The 15,422-nt window shown below is 50.7% G+C and overlaps 1 protein-coding gene across 1 annotated transcript in view; it reads left to right on the top strand.

Moving 5' to 3' along the window:
• The window catches only part of FAM168A (family with sequence similarity 168 member A), an 83,654-nt gene extending 68,912 nt beyond the window's left edge, over nt 1–14,742 (top strand). The window contains exons 5-9 of the mRNA XM_066588331.1: nt 6,879–7,007; nt 7,647–7,789; nt 10,912–11,086; nt 11,232–11,362; nt 13,334–14,742. Coding sequence (XP_066444428.1) covers nt 6,879–7,007; nt 7,647–7,789; nt 10,912–11,086; nt 11,232–11,344 — 560 coding nt within the window. The 3' untranslated portion in view covers nt 11,345–11,362; nt 13,334–14,742. The remainder of the gene's footprint in view (nt 1–6,878; nt 7,008–7,646; nt 7,790–10,911; nt 11,087–11,231; nt 11,363–13,333) is intronic.
• The last annotated feature ends 680 nt before the right edge of the window (nt 14,743–15,422 follow it).

Raw genomic sequence — 15,422 nt, 5'->3', positions numbered from 1 at the left:
GGACTACAGTGGGGGGCAGAGCCGCTGCAATGTAGATACCGGCCTGTAACGGTGGCTACAGGGGGTGTAGAGCCGCTACAATGTAGATACCGGCCTGTAACAGTGACTACAGGAGGTGTAGAGCCACTACAATGTAGATACCGGCTTGTAACAGTGACTACAGGGGGTGTAGAGCCGCTACAATGTAGATACCGGCCTGTAACTGTGACTACAGGGGGTGTAGAGCCGCTACAATGTAGATACCAGCCTGTAACAGGGACTACAGGGGGTGTAGAGCCGCTATAATGTAGATAGCCTATAACAGTGACTACAGGGGGTGTAGCGCCGCTACAATGTAGATACCGGCCTGTAACAGTGACTGCAGGGGGTGTAGAGTCGCTACAATGTAGATACTGGCCTGTAACAGTGACTACAGGGGGTGTAGAGCCGCTACAATGTAGAATACCGGCCTGTAACAGTGACTGCAGGGGGTGTAGAGCCGCTACAATGTAGATACCGTCCTGTAGCAGTGACTGCAGGGGGTGTAGAGCCGCTACAATGTAGATACCAGCCTGTAGCAGTGACTGCAGGGGGTGTAGAGCCGCTACAATGTAGATACCGGCCTGTAGCAGTGACTGCAGGGGGTGTAGAGCCGCTACAATGTAGATACCGGCCTGTAACGGGGACTACAGGGGGTGTAGAGCCGCTACAATGTAGATAACGGCCTGTAACAGTGACTACAGGGGGTGTAGAGCCGCTACAATGTAGATAGCGGCCTGTAACTGTGACTACAGGGGGTGTAGAGCCGCTACAATGTAGATACCGGCCTGTAAAAGTGACTACAGGGAGTGTAGAGCCGCTACAATGTAGATACCGGCCTGTAACAGTGACTACAGGGGGTGTAGAGCCGCTACAATGTAGATACCGGCCTGTAACAGTGACTACAGGGGGTGTAGAGCCGCTACAATGTAGATACCGGCCTGTAACAGTGACTACAGGGGGTGTAGAGCCGCTACAATGTAGATACCGGCCTGTAACAGTGACTACAGGGGGTGTAGAGCCGCTACAATGTAGATACCGGCCTGTAACGGGGACTACAGGGGGTGTAGGGCCGCTACAATGTAGGTACCGGCCTGTAACAGGGACTACAGGGGGTGTAGAGCCGCCACAGTGTAGATACCAGCCTGTAACAGTGACTACGGGGGTGTAGAGCCGCTACAATGTAGATACCGGCCTGTAACAGTGACTCCGGGGGGTGTAGAGCCGCCACAGTGTAGATACCAGCCTGTAACAGTGACTACCGGGGGTGTAGAGCCGCTACAATGTAGATACCGGCCTGTAACTGTGACTACAGGGGGTGTAGACCCGCTACAATGTAGATACCGGCCTGTAACGGGGACTACAGGGGGTGTAGACCCGCTACAATGTAGATACCGGCCTGTAACGGGGACTACAGGGGGTGTAGAGCCGCTACAATGTAGATACCGGCCTGTAACAGTGACTACAGGGGGTGTAGAGCCGCTACAATGTAGATACCGGCCTGTAACGGGGACTACAGGGGGTGTAGAGCCGCTACAATGTAGATACCGGCCTGTAACGGGGACTACAGGGGGTGTAGAGCCGCTACAATGTAGATACCGGCCTGTAACAGTGACTGCAGGGGGTGTAGAGCCGCTACAATGTAGATACCGGCCTGTAACGGGGACTACAGGGGGTGTAGAGCCGCTACAATGTATATACCGGCCTGTAACGGGGACTACAGGGGGTGTAGAGCCGCTACAATGTAGATACCGGCCTGTAACGGGGACTACAGGGGGTGTAGAGCCGCTACAATGTAGATACCGGCCTGTAACGGGGACTACAGGGGGTGTAGAGCCGCTACAATGTAGATACCGGCCTGTAACGGGGACTACAGGGGGTGTAGAGCCGCTACAATGTAGATACCGGCCTGTAACAATGACTACAGGGGGTGTAGAGCCGCTACAATGTAGATACCGGCCTGTAACAGTGACTACAGGGGGTGTAGAACCGCTATGGTATAGATACCGGCCTGTCACAGTGACTACAGGGGATGTAGAGCCGCTACAATGTAGATACTGGCCTGTAACAGTGACTACGGGGGGTGTAGAACCGCTATGGTATAGATACCGGCCTGTAACAGTGACTACAGGGGATGTAGAGCCGCTACAATGTAGATACTGGCCTGTAACAGTGACTACGGGGGGTGTAGAACCGCTATGGTATAGATACCGGCCTGTAACAGTGACTACAGGGAGTGTAGAGCTGCTACAATGTAGATACCGGCCTGTAACAGTGACTACAGGGGGTGTAGAGCCGCTACAATGTAGAATACCGGCCTGTAACAGTGACTGCAGGGGGTGTAGAGCCGCTACAATGTAGATACCAGCCTGTAGCAGTGACTGCAGGGGGTGTAGAGCCGCTACAATGTAGATACCGGCCTGTAGCAGTGACTGCAGGGGGTGTAGAGCCGCTACAATGTAGATACCGGCCTGTAACGGGGACTACAGGGGGTGTAGAGCCGCTACAATGTAGATAACGGCCTGTAACAGTGACTACAGGGGGTGTAGAGCCGCTACAATGTAGATAGCGGCCTGTAACTGTGACTACAGGGGGTGTAGAGCCGCTACAATGTAGATACCGGCCTGTAACTGTGACTACAGGGGGTGTAGAGCCGCTACAATGTAGATACCGGCCTGTAACAGTGACTACAGGGGGTGTAGAGCCGCTACAATGTAGATACCGGCCTATAACAGTGACTACAGGGGGTGTAGAGCCGCTACAATGTAGATACCGGCCTGTAACAGTGACTACAGGGGGTGTAGAGCCGCTACAATGTAGATACCGGCCTGTAACAGTGACTACAGGGGGTGTAGAGCCGCTACAATGTAGGTACCGGCCTGTAACAGGGACTACAGGGGGTGTAGAGCCGCCACAATGTAGATACCGGCCTGTAACGGGCACTACAGGGGGTGTAGGGCCGCTACAATGTAGGTACCGGCCTGTAACAGGGACTACAGGGGGTGTAGAGCCGCCACAATGTAGATACCGGCCTGTAACAGTGACTCCGGGGGGTGTAGAGCCGCCACAGTGTAGATACCAGCCTGTAACAGTGACTACCGGGGGTGTAGAGCCGCTACAATGTAGATACCGGCCTGTAACTGTGACTACAGGGGTGTAGAGCCGCTACAATGTAGATACCGGCCTGTAACAGTGACTACAGGAGGTGTAGAGCCGCTACAATGTAGATACCGGCCTGTAACGGTGACTACAGGGGGTGTAGAGCCGCCACAATGTAGATACCGGCCTGTAACAGTGACTACAGGGGGTGTAGAGCCGCTACAATGTAGATACGGGCCTGTAACAGTGACTACGGGAAGTGTAGAGCCGCCACAATGTAGATACCGGCCTGTAACAGTGACTACAGGGGGTGTAGAGCCGCTACAATGTAGATACCGGCCTGTAACAGTGACTACAGGGGGTGTAGAGCCGCTACAATGTAGATACCGGCCTGTAACGGGAACTACAGGGGGTGTAGAGCCGCTACAATGTAGATACCGGCCTGCAACAGTGACTACGGGGGGTGTAGAGCCGCTACAATGTAGATACCGGCCTGTAACGGGGACTACAGGGGGTGTAGAGCCGCTACAATGTAGATACCGGCCTGTAACGGGGACTACAGGGGGTGTAGAGCCGCTGCAATGTAGATACCGGCCTGTAACGTGAACTACAGGGGGTGTAGAGCCGCTGCAATGTAGATACCGGCCTGTAACGGGGACTACAGGGGGTGTAGAGCCGCTACAATGTAGATACCGGCCTGTAACGGGGACTACAGGGGGTGTAGAGCCGCTACAATGTAGATACCGGCCTGTAACGGGGACTACAGGGGGTGTAGAGCCGCTACAATGTAGATACCGGCCTGTAACGGGGACTACAGGGGGTGTAGAGCCGCTACAATGTAGATACCGGCCTGTAACAGTGACTGCAGGGGGTGTAGAGCCGCTACAATGTAGATACCGGCCTGTAACGGGGACTACAGGGGGTGTAGAGCCGCTACAATGTATATACCGGCCTGTAACGGGGACTACAGGGGGTGTAGAGCCGCTACAATGTAGATACCGGTCTGTAACGGGGACTACAGGGGGTGTAGAGCCGCTACAATGTAGATACCGGCCTGTAACGGGGACTACAGGGGGTGTAGAGCCGCTACAATGTAGATACCGGCCTGTAACGGGGACTACAGGGGGTGTAGAGCCGCTACAATGTAGATACCGGCCTGTAACAATGACTACAGGGGGTGTAGAGCCGCTACAATGTAGATACCGGCCTGTAACAGTGACTACAGGGGGTGTAGAACCGCTATGGTATAGATACCGGCCTGTAACAGTGACTACAGGGGATGTAGAGCCGCTACAATGTAGATACTGGCCTGTAACAGTGACTACGGGGGGTGTAGAACCGCTATGGTATAGATACCGGCCTGTAACAGTGACTACAGGGGATGTAGAGCCGCTACAATGTAGATACCGGTCTGTAACAGGGACTACAGGGGGTGTAGAACCGCTATGGTATAGATACCGGCCTGTAACAGTGACTACAGGGGATGTAGAGCCGCTACAATGTAGATACTGGCCTGTAACAGTGACTACGGGGGGTGTAGAACCGCTATGGTATAGATACCGGCCTGTAACAGTGACTACAGGGGATGTAGAGCCGCTACAATGTAGATACCGGTCTGTAACAGGGACTACAGGGGGTGTAGAACCGCTATGGTATAGATACCGGCCTGTAACAGTGACTACAGGGGATGTAGAGCCGCTACAATGTAGATACCGGCCTGTAACAGTGACTACAGGGGATGTAGAGCCGCTACAATGTAGATACCGGCCTGTAACAGTGACTACAGGGAGTGTAGAGCTGCTACAATGTAGATACCGGCCTGTAACAGTGACTACAGGGGGTGTAGAGCCGCTACAATGTAGATACCGGCCTGTAACAGTGACTACAGGGGGTGTAGAGCCGCTACAATGTAGATACCGGCCTGTAACAGTGACTACAGGGGGTGTAGAGCCGCTACAATGTAGATACCGGCCTGTAACAGTGACTACAGGGGGTGTAGAGCCGCTACAATGTAGATACCGGCCTGTAACAGTGACTACAGGGGGTGTAGAGCCGCTACAATGTAGATACCGGCCTGTAACGGGGACTACAGGGGGCGTAGAGCCGCTACAATGTAGATACCGGCTTGTAACGGGGACTACAGGGAGCGTAGAGCCGCTACAATGTAGATACCGGCCTGTAACGGGGACTACAGGGGGCGTAGAGCCGCTACAATGTAGATAGCGGCCTGTAACTGTGACTACAGGGGGTGTAGAGCCGCTACAATGTAGATTCCGGCCTGTAACGGGGACTACAGGGGGTGTAGAGCTGCTACGGGGGGTGGGTGTGGAGCCCGTCCCGTAACGGGGACTACGGGGGGGGGGGGGTGGAGCCCGGCCGTAACGGGGACTACGGGGGGGTGTGGGGGGATGTGGAGCCCGGCCCTTAGGGGGGACTACGGGGGGGTGGAACCCGGCCCGTAACGGAATTTCCGCCCGTGTGCAGGGGGCCTTAACCCCTTAAGGAGCAAGTGCCTTAAATTTACAGTGTTTGCAGGAACAGGTCGGGTTATCAGCTCTTAGTCACAGCTGTGAACCCAGAGGAGAAAGGAGAAACTGTTTTTTAAAAGTCACTAAATGTGGAGGTGTTTCTTCTAGTACTCAACCTGACGATCACATGACCATTGGGCCCTCCTCTTACAGCAGAGCTGCAGGGTCCTATCCAACCCCGATCAGCTCTGTCAGTGACTATGGTCTCTACAGGGGAATGGATCCCCTGTCACTGAAGCTCCTAATGATACAGTGGAAAAGTGTGGAAAAAAATAGACCATGTTAAAGTCCCCCAGAGGTCTTATATGACGACATGGGGGACAGGGATGGTAATAAAAAGAACAGTTGCATTAATAAGTGAAACAAAAAAAAAGACAATAAAATAAATATATATACAGAAAGAAAATGTCCCCAAACCATCGCCGTGTGCGCCCTGTAATCCGAAGCATCCATATTTATATATCAAAGCGTCCAAAACAAAATGAGGAACCCGATCCCGTACTTTATTTTAGTGTAAATATACTAATTAAAAAAAAAAAGTATAACAATGTAAAAACTGGGTTTTTTTCTTTCTACCCCTAATAAAACTAAGAAATAGAAAAAAAAAGTCAGTGAAAAAGATATTAGGCGAATCGCTCTGTGTGTCACGGGGGGAAAACACGCAGCTAAACTAATTTTGGTACCTGAAGAAAAAAAGTCGTGCAGTAATATCCCTAAAGTGTCTGGTCCTTACGGTACAAAACCACCTGGTGCTTAAAGGGTTAAAAGATCCTTTTCGGAGCGGCTGTGGGATCACAAGAAGCGATGCTTCCTCCACAGACGGCGTGTGATTGACAGCTCTGAGGTCACCGCCATCACTCCGCAGGGCAGAAGCTGCACTTAAATTGCATTTTCTTAGCATTCCATTTGGCCGCCCTCCAGGAATGACGGGCTCTGTGTTGTTGCCAGCAGCCGCAATGTGAGGCCTCAGCAAGCTGTCGCTGCCCGTGTGATGGCAGCTCTGGATGGCAGCCTGCGACTCCTGTTCTGCGCTCATCCGAAACCTGCAGCATTTATTTCTTGGTTGGATGGCGAGTGTTTGTGCAAGCGCCCAGTTTGCAGCCGCCATCCGGTGCTCTGACCACTCTGGCCATTCATCGTTATCGTGCCGCGCCCCCGCCTGGTCCTTGGGAGGCACGCCTGGCGCGGTGTCTGTGCCCTTTGTCAAAGTGTCTTCTGTATTTTGTCTTTAAGCGACACTCCTGATGAAACAAGCGTGGCCGCAGACTCCTTCTTCATCCTGTGCCAACGAGGGCACGTTCCACCTGCCTGTCGATTCTGGGACGGAGAACAGGACTTATCAAGCTTCTTCTGCCGCATTCAGTAAATACCAGATTTTATTTTGTTCTTTTTCCTATTTTCCACATCATTTGTCAGTGATCTGCTGACTGCAGCGCCCTCCGGGTCTCCTCATTAACTCCATCGGTTATAGTCTCTCTTTTCTGTATCCTGTACTGCTCAGAGGCTATAGTTCTGTTCATCTTTGTGAATAGAATGCAAGGACTGCAGAATAGACTGACACACTTGGACATAGCAGTGTGTTAGATTTTAGCTTATTACAATGCAGGGAAGTATATATTCACAAACTGCAAGACCTAAGCAGAAGGATCTACCATGTTTCTATAAACCTTTTATGTCTATAATGCTCCTAGTAGTATGGAAGTTGGTGGTTAAGCAGGTATCCCTCCCTTCCATCCCTGTTATGGTATACGGCGGCTTAGGACACTGCACCCCCACCCCTCCTCTAGGGGGAGCTCACTGCGTATGAAATTACACAGCTCGGATTCAGCTCAATGTTAAATCTGTCTCTAGTGAGCTCCCCCTAGTGGTGGCTGTAGGCACACAGAATTTTATCGTGTAGCTTTATGATTGTGTAAAAGAAGCTTGTAGTTTAAAGCTCTTTATATGAAAACCAACTGCTAGATATTAAATTAATCTTGATTCTCTTTTCCCCTCTAACAGGGTACACCGCTGGCACCCCGTACAAAGTCCCACCAACCCAGAGTAACAGTGCCCCACCGCCATACTCTCCATCACCAAACCCCTACCAAACAGCAATGTATCCCATCAGAAGTGCCTACCCACAGCAGAACCTATATGCCCAGGTAAGACCACCACAGCTTTACATACAGAGGGCTGTCTGTCTCTCTGATCTATCAGCTGTACCTTCTTTTATATAATCGGTTTCTATAGTGCCAACATATTCCACAGCAACCAACAAAACCGCACATTACACACAGTAGTAAACTAACTGAGGCCTCCCGATATCATTGCGTTATCCGTGGCGACAATCTGCATGCGGGTAACGCAATAAATGCTTTCTGTAGGAGAACTATGGAAAGCACAGCCCAATGCACACGAGTGGAAAATTGCCACAATTTTCCGCTCCTGTATAAAAAATTGCAGGCGGCCATGATGAAGCGATCATCAATGATGGGTTCATCGCGGAAAATCGCGGTGACTTTAGCGGTTTCCCACGGCGTAAATTTGCTGCGGGAAAACGCTACGCCCGTGGACAGGCGGCCTAATAGTAGTGAGAATCCTGCTCACAAGAGCTTACAGTCTATGTGGAATAGGCAGACACGGGCTTAGAATCTATGAGGAAATAGGGGGACACAAGAGCTTATAGACTATGGGGAAATGGGGGACGTAAGAGTTTAGAGACTATGGAGAAATAGGGGGACACGAGCTTAGAATCTATGAGGAAGTAGGGGGACACAAGAGCTTAGAGACTATGGGGAAGTAGGGGTACACAAGCTTACAGACTATGGGGAAATAGGGGGACACGAGTTTACAGACTATGGGGAAATAGGGGGACACGAGTTTACAGACTATGGGGAAATAAGGGGACACAAGAGCTTACAGTCTATGAGGAAATAGGGGGACATAAGAGCTTAGAGACTATGGGGAAATGGGGGGACGTAAGAGCTTAGATACTATGGGGAAATAGGGGGACACGAGCTTAGAATCTATGAGGAAATAGGGGGACACAAAAGCTTAGAGACTAGGTGAAATGGGACACGAGCTTACAGGCTATGGGGAAGTAGGGGTACACGAGCTTACAGGCTATGGGGAAGTAGGGGTACACGAGCTTACAGGCTATGGGGAAGTAGGGGTACACGAGCTTACAGGCTATGGGGAAGTAGGGGTACACGAGCTTACAGGCTATGGGGAAGTAGGGGTACACGAGCTTACAGGCTATGGGGAAGTAGGGGTACACGAGCTTACAGACTATGGGGAAGTAGGGGGACACGAGTTTGCAAACTATGGGGAAGTAGTGGAACACAAGAACTTACAGACCATGGGGAATTAGGGGGACATGAGCTTACAATGTATAAGGAAATAGGACGACACAAGAGCTTACAGACTATGGGGACGTAGGGGGGCACAAGAGTTTACAGACTATGGGGAAGTAGGGGGACATAAGAGCTTACAGTCTGGGGAAATAGGGGGACATGCGTTTACAGACTATGGAAATGTAGGGGGGCACAAGAGCTTACAGACTATGGAAATGTAGGGGGGCACAAGAGCTTACAGACTATGGAAATGTAGGGGGGCACAAGAGCTTACAGACTATGGGGTAGTAGGGGGGCACAAGAGCTTACAGACTATGGGGTAGTAGGGGGGCACAAGAGCTTACAGACTATGGGGAAGTAGGGGGGCACAAGAGTTTACAGACTATGGGGAAGTAGGGGGACATAAGAGCTTACAGTCTGGGGAAATAGGGGGATACAAGAGCTTACAGACTGGGGACGTAGGGGGGCACAAGAGTTTACAGACTATGGGGAAATAGGGGGACACAAGAGCTTACAGACTGGAGACGTAGGGGGGCACAAGAGTTTACAGACTATGGGGACGTAGGGGGGGGCGCAAGAGTTTACAGACTATGGGGACGTAGGGGGGGCGCAAGAGTTTACAGGCTATGGGGACGTAGGGGGGGCGCGAGAGTTTACAGGCTATGGGGACGTAGGGGGGGCGCGAGAGTTTACAGGCTATGGGGACGTAGGGGGGCGCGAGAGTTTACAGGCTATGGGGACGTAGGGGGGACGCGAGAGTTTACAGGCTATGGGGACGTAGGGGGGGCGCGAGAGTTTACAGGCTATGGGGACGTAGGGGGGCGCGAGAGTTTACAGGCTATGGGGACGTAGGGGGGGCGCGAGAGTTTACAGGCTATGGGGACGTAGGGGGGCGCGAGAGTTTACAGGCTATGGGGACGTAGGGGGGCGCGAGAGTTTACAGGCTATGGGGACGTAGGGGGGCGCGAGAGTTTACAGGCTATGGGGACGTAGGGGGGCGCGAGAGTTTACAGGCTATGGGGACGTAGGGGGGCGCGAGAGTTTACAGGCTATGGGGACGTAGGGGGGCGCGAGAGTTTACAGGCTATGGGGACGTAGGGGGGCGCGAGAGTTTACAGGCTATGGGGACGTAGGGGGGCGCGAGAGTTTACAGGCTATGGGGACGTAGGGGGGCGCGAGAGTTTACAGGCTATGGGGACGTAGGGGGGCGCGAGAGTTTACAGGCTATGGGGACGTAGGGGGGCGCGAGAGTTTACAGGCTATGGGGACGTAGGGGGGCGCGAGAGTTTACAGGCTATGGGGACGTAGGGGGGCGCGAGAGTTTACAGGCTATGGGGACGTAGGGGGGCGCGAGAGTTTACAGGCTATGGGGACGTAGGGGGGCGCGAGAGTTTACAGGCTATGGGGACGTAGGGGGGCGCGAGAGTTTACAGGCTATGGGGACGTAGGGGGGCGCGAGAGTTTACAGGCTATGGGGACGTAGGGGGGCGCGAGAGTTTACAGGCTATGGGGACGTAGGGGGGCGCGAGAGTTTACAGGCTATGGGGACGTAGGGGGGCGCGAGAGTTTACAGGCTATGGGGACGTAGGGGGGGCGCGAGAGTTTACAGGCTATGGGGACGTAGGGGGGCGCGAGAGTTTACAATCTTTAAGGAAATGGGGGGGACACGAGAGTTTACAATCTTTAAGGAAATGGTGGGGGACACGAGCTTATATTCTGTGAGAAAATTGTAAGCTCTTGTGTCCTTTATTTCCCCATAGTCTGTAAGCTCTGGAGTCCAGCCTCTTTAGCTCATAAGGTAATTGCCTTGCCATTCAGGGGTCTGCGTGACCCATCAGATATGTAATGAGCACCATGTTTGACGCCCATCTTTGTAAATGATCTTCCGTGGTTTGTGGACTGTTCAGCATCTCATGTTTCGTGTCCCCTAGGGTGCATACTACACTCAGCCCGTGTATGCGGCACAACCCCACGTCATCCACCACACCACTGTGGTCCAACCAAACAGCATTCCTTCTGCTATCTACCCGGCCCCTGTAGCTGCACCTCGAAGCAATGGAGTCACAATGGGAATGGTCGCTGGGACTACCATGGCCATGTCAGCAGGTAAGCTACACATCATTCTCCAACAGCCATTGGAAAACTACAACTCCCAGCATGCTGCAGGCTTCATAAATAATGTTTTACACGCCACAAATAATGTAGAGATATGCTGTAGACAACATAATTTATATTCATTGTCTCCCATCAGGTACATTGCTGACCACCCCTCAGCATACTGCCATAGGAGCACACCCTGTCTCTGTGCCAACATACAGAGCCCAAGGGACCCCAGCGTACAGCTACGTACCCCCTCACTGGTAAACTTGCTGGCCTGTCTATGTAAGTACTGCAGCCTCAGCCGTTGTGCCAATTGTCAGTGATGTTAGTGGGACCCCTGCTGGGCTTTTGGTGAACAGCAGGTCTTTATTTCCTGACGTTACATTTCTTTTGTCTGGGCTTTAGTTAGTAAACTCCTAGTAATTCTTGAGGTCTGTTTTCCAAATTTTGGGAATGTGGAAGTCGCAGTGTTTTGCAGCCCGGATGCTTTAAGGCCGGGGCATTGTTGCTAGAGTATTGAAAGATAAGGAGCAGAAGCCCCAATACATACATTCATAGATTATTCCATGTGTTGCCTCCCAATCTATGTCTAATAATCATGCATATAAGAACTTTTCTAACACAATGGCATTAGATCCAGTGGCTCAGCTCTAAAAACTGCAGTCACCATACAATATAATGGATAACTGTTCTGCACAATGATAGTGATTACAGTGCAGTTACCTCCAGTGATCACAGGTGTAATATCTTGTGTAATTGGTGACGTCCATTGTCTTTTTCTTCTTTATCTGGCCCCAGACCGACAGGACAACTTCTTCCAGCCACAACTCATCTCTGCGCAGACTCCCCATCCTGCTGCTGCTACCACCTCCTCTGTGACTCCCTAAAACAATAGTGCACCTTTTTGCCCCCTACATAGTACCTGAGTCCTGCATTTTATGCCCCACACAATAATTCCTCCATAGTTCAGGCTATAAGAAATAATGCTTCATTTGTGCCCCATAGAAATAGTGCCCTCTTGTATAACCCCCACATAGTAATAATTCTCCTTTTATACCTATCGCAAGGTAAGAATGACCACTCTGTGCCCCAGAAAACTAATGCCCATGTGCTACTTTCATTCCCCTAAAAATAGTGCCCTTAAAAATAATGTTCCTACAAGCCAGTAGTGCCATCTTCGTGCCCTGGCAAACCAATACTGCCCCTTCATTGCCTCCACATTCTGAAACTGCACCCCTTCGTGTCTCTACATTCTAATAGTGCCCTCTTTCTGTCCCCCCCCAACCAATAGTGCCATCTTCTTGCCCCCACAAACCAATAGTGCCCCTTCATTGCCTCCACATTCTGAAACTGCACCCCTTCGTGTCTACATTCTAATAGTGCCCTCTTTCTTCCCCCCCCAACCAATAGTGCCCTCTTTCTGCCCCCCCCAACCAATAGTGCCATCTTCATGCCCCCACAAACCAATAGTGCCCCTTCATTGCCTTCACATTCTGAAACTGCACCCTTTCGTGTCTCCACATTCTAACAGTGCCTTGTTTGTGCCCCCACCTACCAACAGTGCCCCCTTCTTTGCTCCCACTATTTCATTGTTTTCCTGCATTGGCAATGCCTGTTCTGACTGGTGACTAAGGCAACGCTCATTGCGGATCCTAATTCCCCCTCCTTGTCTCCTGCTCTCATACTGTCCTGTGAGGGCGCCAGAGAGCAGGAGGCGGGGAAGAGTCGGACTGTGCTGTGCACGTCGCCACTTTCTATCAGGCAAGTGCCTGAGGAGGTGATGAAGTTGTCCCTGTGTTGGCTGAATTTTTGGGGACGGGGGACCAAGCAACGGCAGTGGCGGTTCAGAGCGAATATGCTTATGATCCGGGACACAAGCCCTAGATCTAGAGACCTGCTTGAAGGGATGCATAATTACTATAGATGAGCGAGTACACTCGCTAAAGGCAATTGCTCGAGCGAGCATTGTCTTTAGCAAGTATCTCCCCCGCTCGAGACTGCAGGTTCGGGTGCCGGCAGCGGGCACGGATGGCCCCCCCCCCCCCCCCCCTCCCCGCTCCCTTTTGCTGACAGCCGCTACTCACCGCTCTCCCGCGCCGGCACCCGAACCTTCAGTCTCGAGCGGGGGAGATACTCGCTTATCTCTAATAATTACATTTGCAGCTTCCAAGCAGCCATTGCTGCCCAGCAGAAGGTGAGCGGCCGGCACGTCAGTCACACAGTGTCGTACAATAACCTTTCCGTGTCTTGCAGGTCTGGAGTAAAACGTTGTATGCAAACTGCTCAAGTCTTACATCGGTGCTGGAACAACCGGCCGACGGCACCAAGTTTGTCTACAAGAACAAAAACAACGAAACACGAAAAAAAAAAGTGCAACGGTCACTTTAAATATTCTTTAGTGTTTTTGTAAAAAGCTGCTTTTTCTGTAACCTCTTCGGTTTCCCATGTGTCACACCACCGCCGAGCGCAGAGAACCGCGTCTCCTCCCTTCATCTGACGCTCGCGCCGTCACAGGTTCCTCTGCTTTAACTATCGTTGTAAGATCCTTTTCATCCAAACTTTTTTTTCCCCCCATAATTTACAACACTAAACTTTTTTTTAGGTTTTTACTTTATTCTTTTTTTTCCCCAGAATCCTTTTCATAAAGTTTTTCTTCAAGAAAATGGTGTCTTCCAAAAGTTACAATCGTCTAAAAAAAAAAAACAGCATTTAGAAAAATTTTTTGTTTTTAATAGGAAAACTGCAGTTTTTCCTTTTTGTTTTAGGGTTTTTTTTTTGTGTTTTTGTTCTTTTCTTTTACGTTTTTAACTTGCAATGAATTTCAAGGCTGCTATACTAGTTTTTCTTGTTGGGAAAACTATCGGTATTATAATATGAGGTTGTATAATAGCCACCGGTTTCTGTAAAAGCACAAAACACCTTTTTGTGTCCGTTATTTCATTGTCTTTTTTTTTTTTTTCTCTTCGGAGGGCGTAATATATGATATATATTTTTATATATACGTATATTATCGCCATAGGGAGACCTCTACGCTACCACATTTTGTACTGGGCAAACCAGACAATCACAAATACACACCACTCTATACCCCGACATCTGGCGGTTTGCAGTCGGCGCCAGGGGCCGCTCGCGGTCAGGTTTTACTCTAGTTATGACATGTTGTATTTGTGAGACGTGTTGCAGTAGAAAGCCTGAGTGTTCTGTAGATAGAACAATACGACGTTTGCATGTGTGTTTAGGCATCGAAGATTATTTAGTCATAAACCATTAGCACTTGGCCGACCAATGGCAGCGCATCGGCTGGGGAAGAAACGCGTCTTATCAATAACGGCCTTTCTCCTCGTGTCAGGGCCCGGCCCACTCAGTCACACCATTTTCATATTTGCCTCCACCGCAGATATGCAGATATACCAAGCCTCAGTTTGTGCCGTATTATTAGCCGTTCCCGACTGCAGACCAATAACCCAGAATATTTAGTTAGCTTTGTGTTAGTTTACGTGACTCCGCCCCTCGCCCCTCCTCCTGCGCACAGTCACATCGTTACCTCAGCTTTGCACTGGATTTAGAGAAAAATGTCTTTATGTCAAAAACGCAGAACCTTCGCATCTATATAGACAAGTGAGCGATTCGATTGGAATTTTTTAAGGCTTTTTTTTTTTTTTTTTTTTTTTTTTTAAATTTGGATATTTTTTGTGGAAAAATTGGTCATTTTCCATCAACGTTCAGCGCCGATCATTGGCACGTATTCTGAGACCTTTTTTGTGATTCCCCTCCTCCCCAATACGCTAAAGTGTCTTGCTCTCCCTGTTAACATTGCGCGATATCACACATTTGTCCGTTTTTTTCCAAAACTTTTTTTTTTCCCAAGTTTTTTCACTTGAAGTCTTCAGCTACGGAATATGGAGGACTTGCAATAAAAGAAAAAAAGAATGGCGCGTAATATCGAACAAAGTGGCTGTTTTTGTTTTTTCCCCCTAAATCGCTGCCGCTCTTGTAGCGCACAAATCCCACTCCAGGACGTCGGGCCTCCGGTCACCTTTATGGAGTCTGTATGACAATGTGGTCAGTCGCCGCTGGCGGTCAGTTTGCAGGTCTCTGGCGGCGCTCCTCCGGTCCCGCTGTCTGCTCCTGGGACAAGTAGCGCTAGTCTTACAGGCGTATCGCACGGCTCCGAGTGTTCGTTTCCCCAATCATTGGGCCTTGTGAAGGGGCCGCCAATCACCTGATGAACAACAAAGCGCTTCTTCGTTGGGCGATTTGCATCTCTCTTGTAGCACCAAAAATCATCGCGGTCGGCAGCAGATCTCGTGTGAACGTGGGATGTTCTGCCGACAGCAGTAAG

This window comes from Eleutherodactylus coqui, chromosome 1, assembly GCF_035609145.1.
Source record: "Eleutherodactylus coqui strain aEleCoq1 chromosome 1, aEleCoq1.hap1, whole genome shotgun sequence".
In the NCBI taxonomy this organism is placed as follows: Eukaryota; Metazoa; Chordata; class Amphibia; order Anura; family Eleutherodactylidae; genus Eleutherodactylus; species Eleutherodactylus coqui.
Note: the sequence above shows the minus strand (reverse complement) of the source record. Positions and strands in the feature narration are given on the sequence as shown.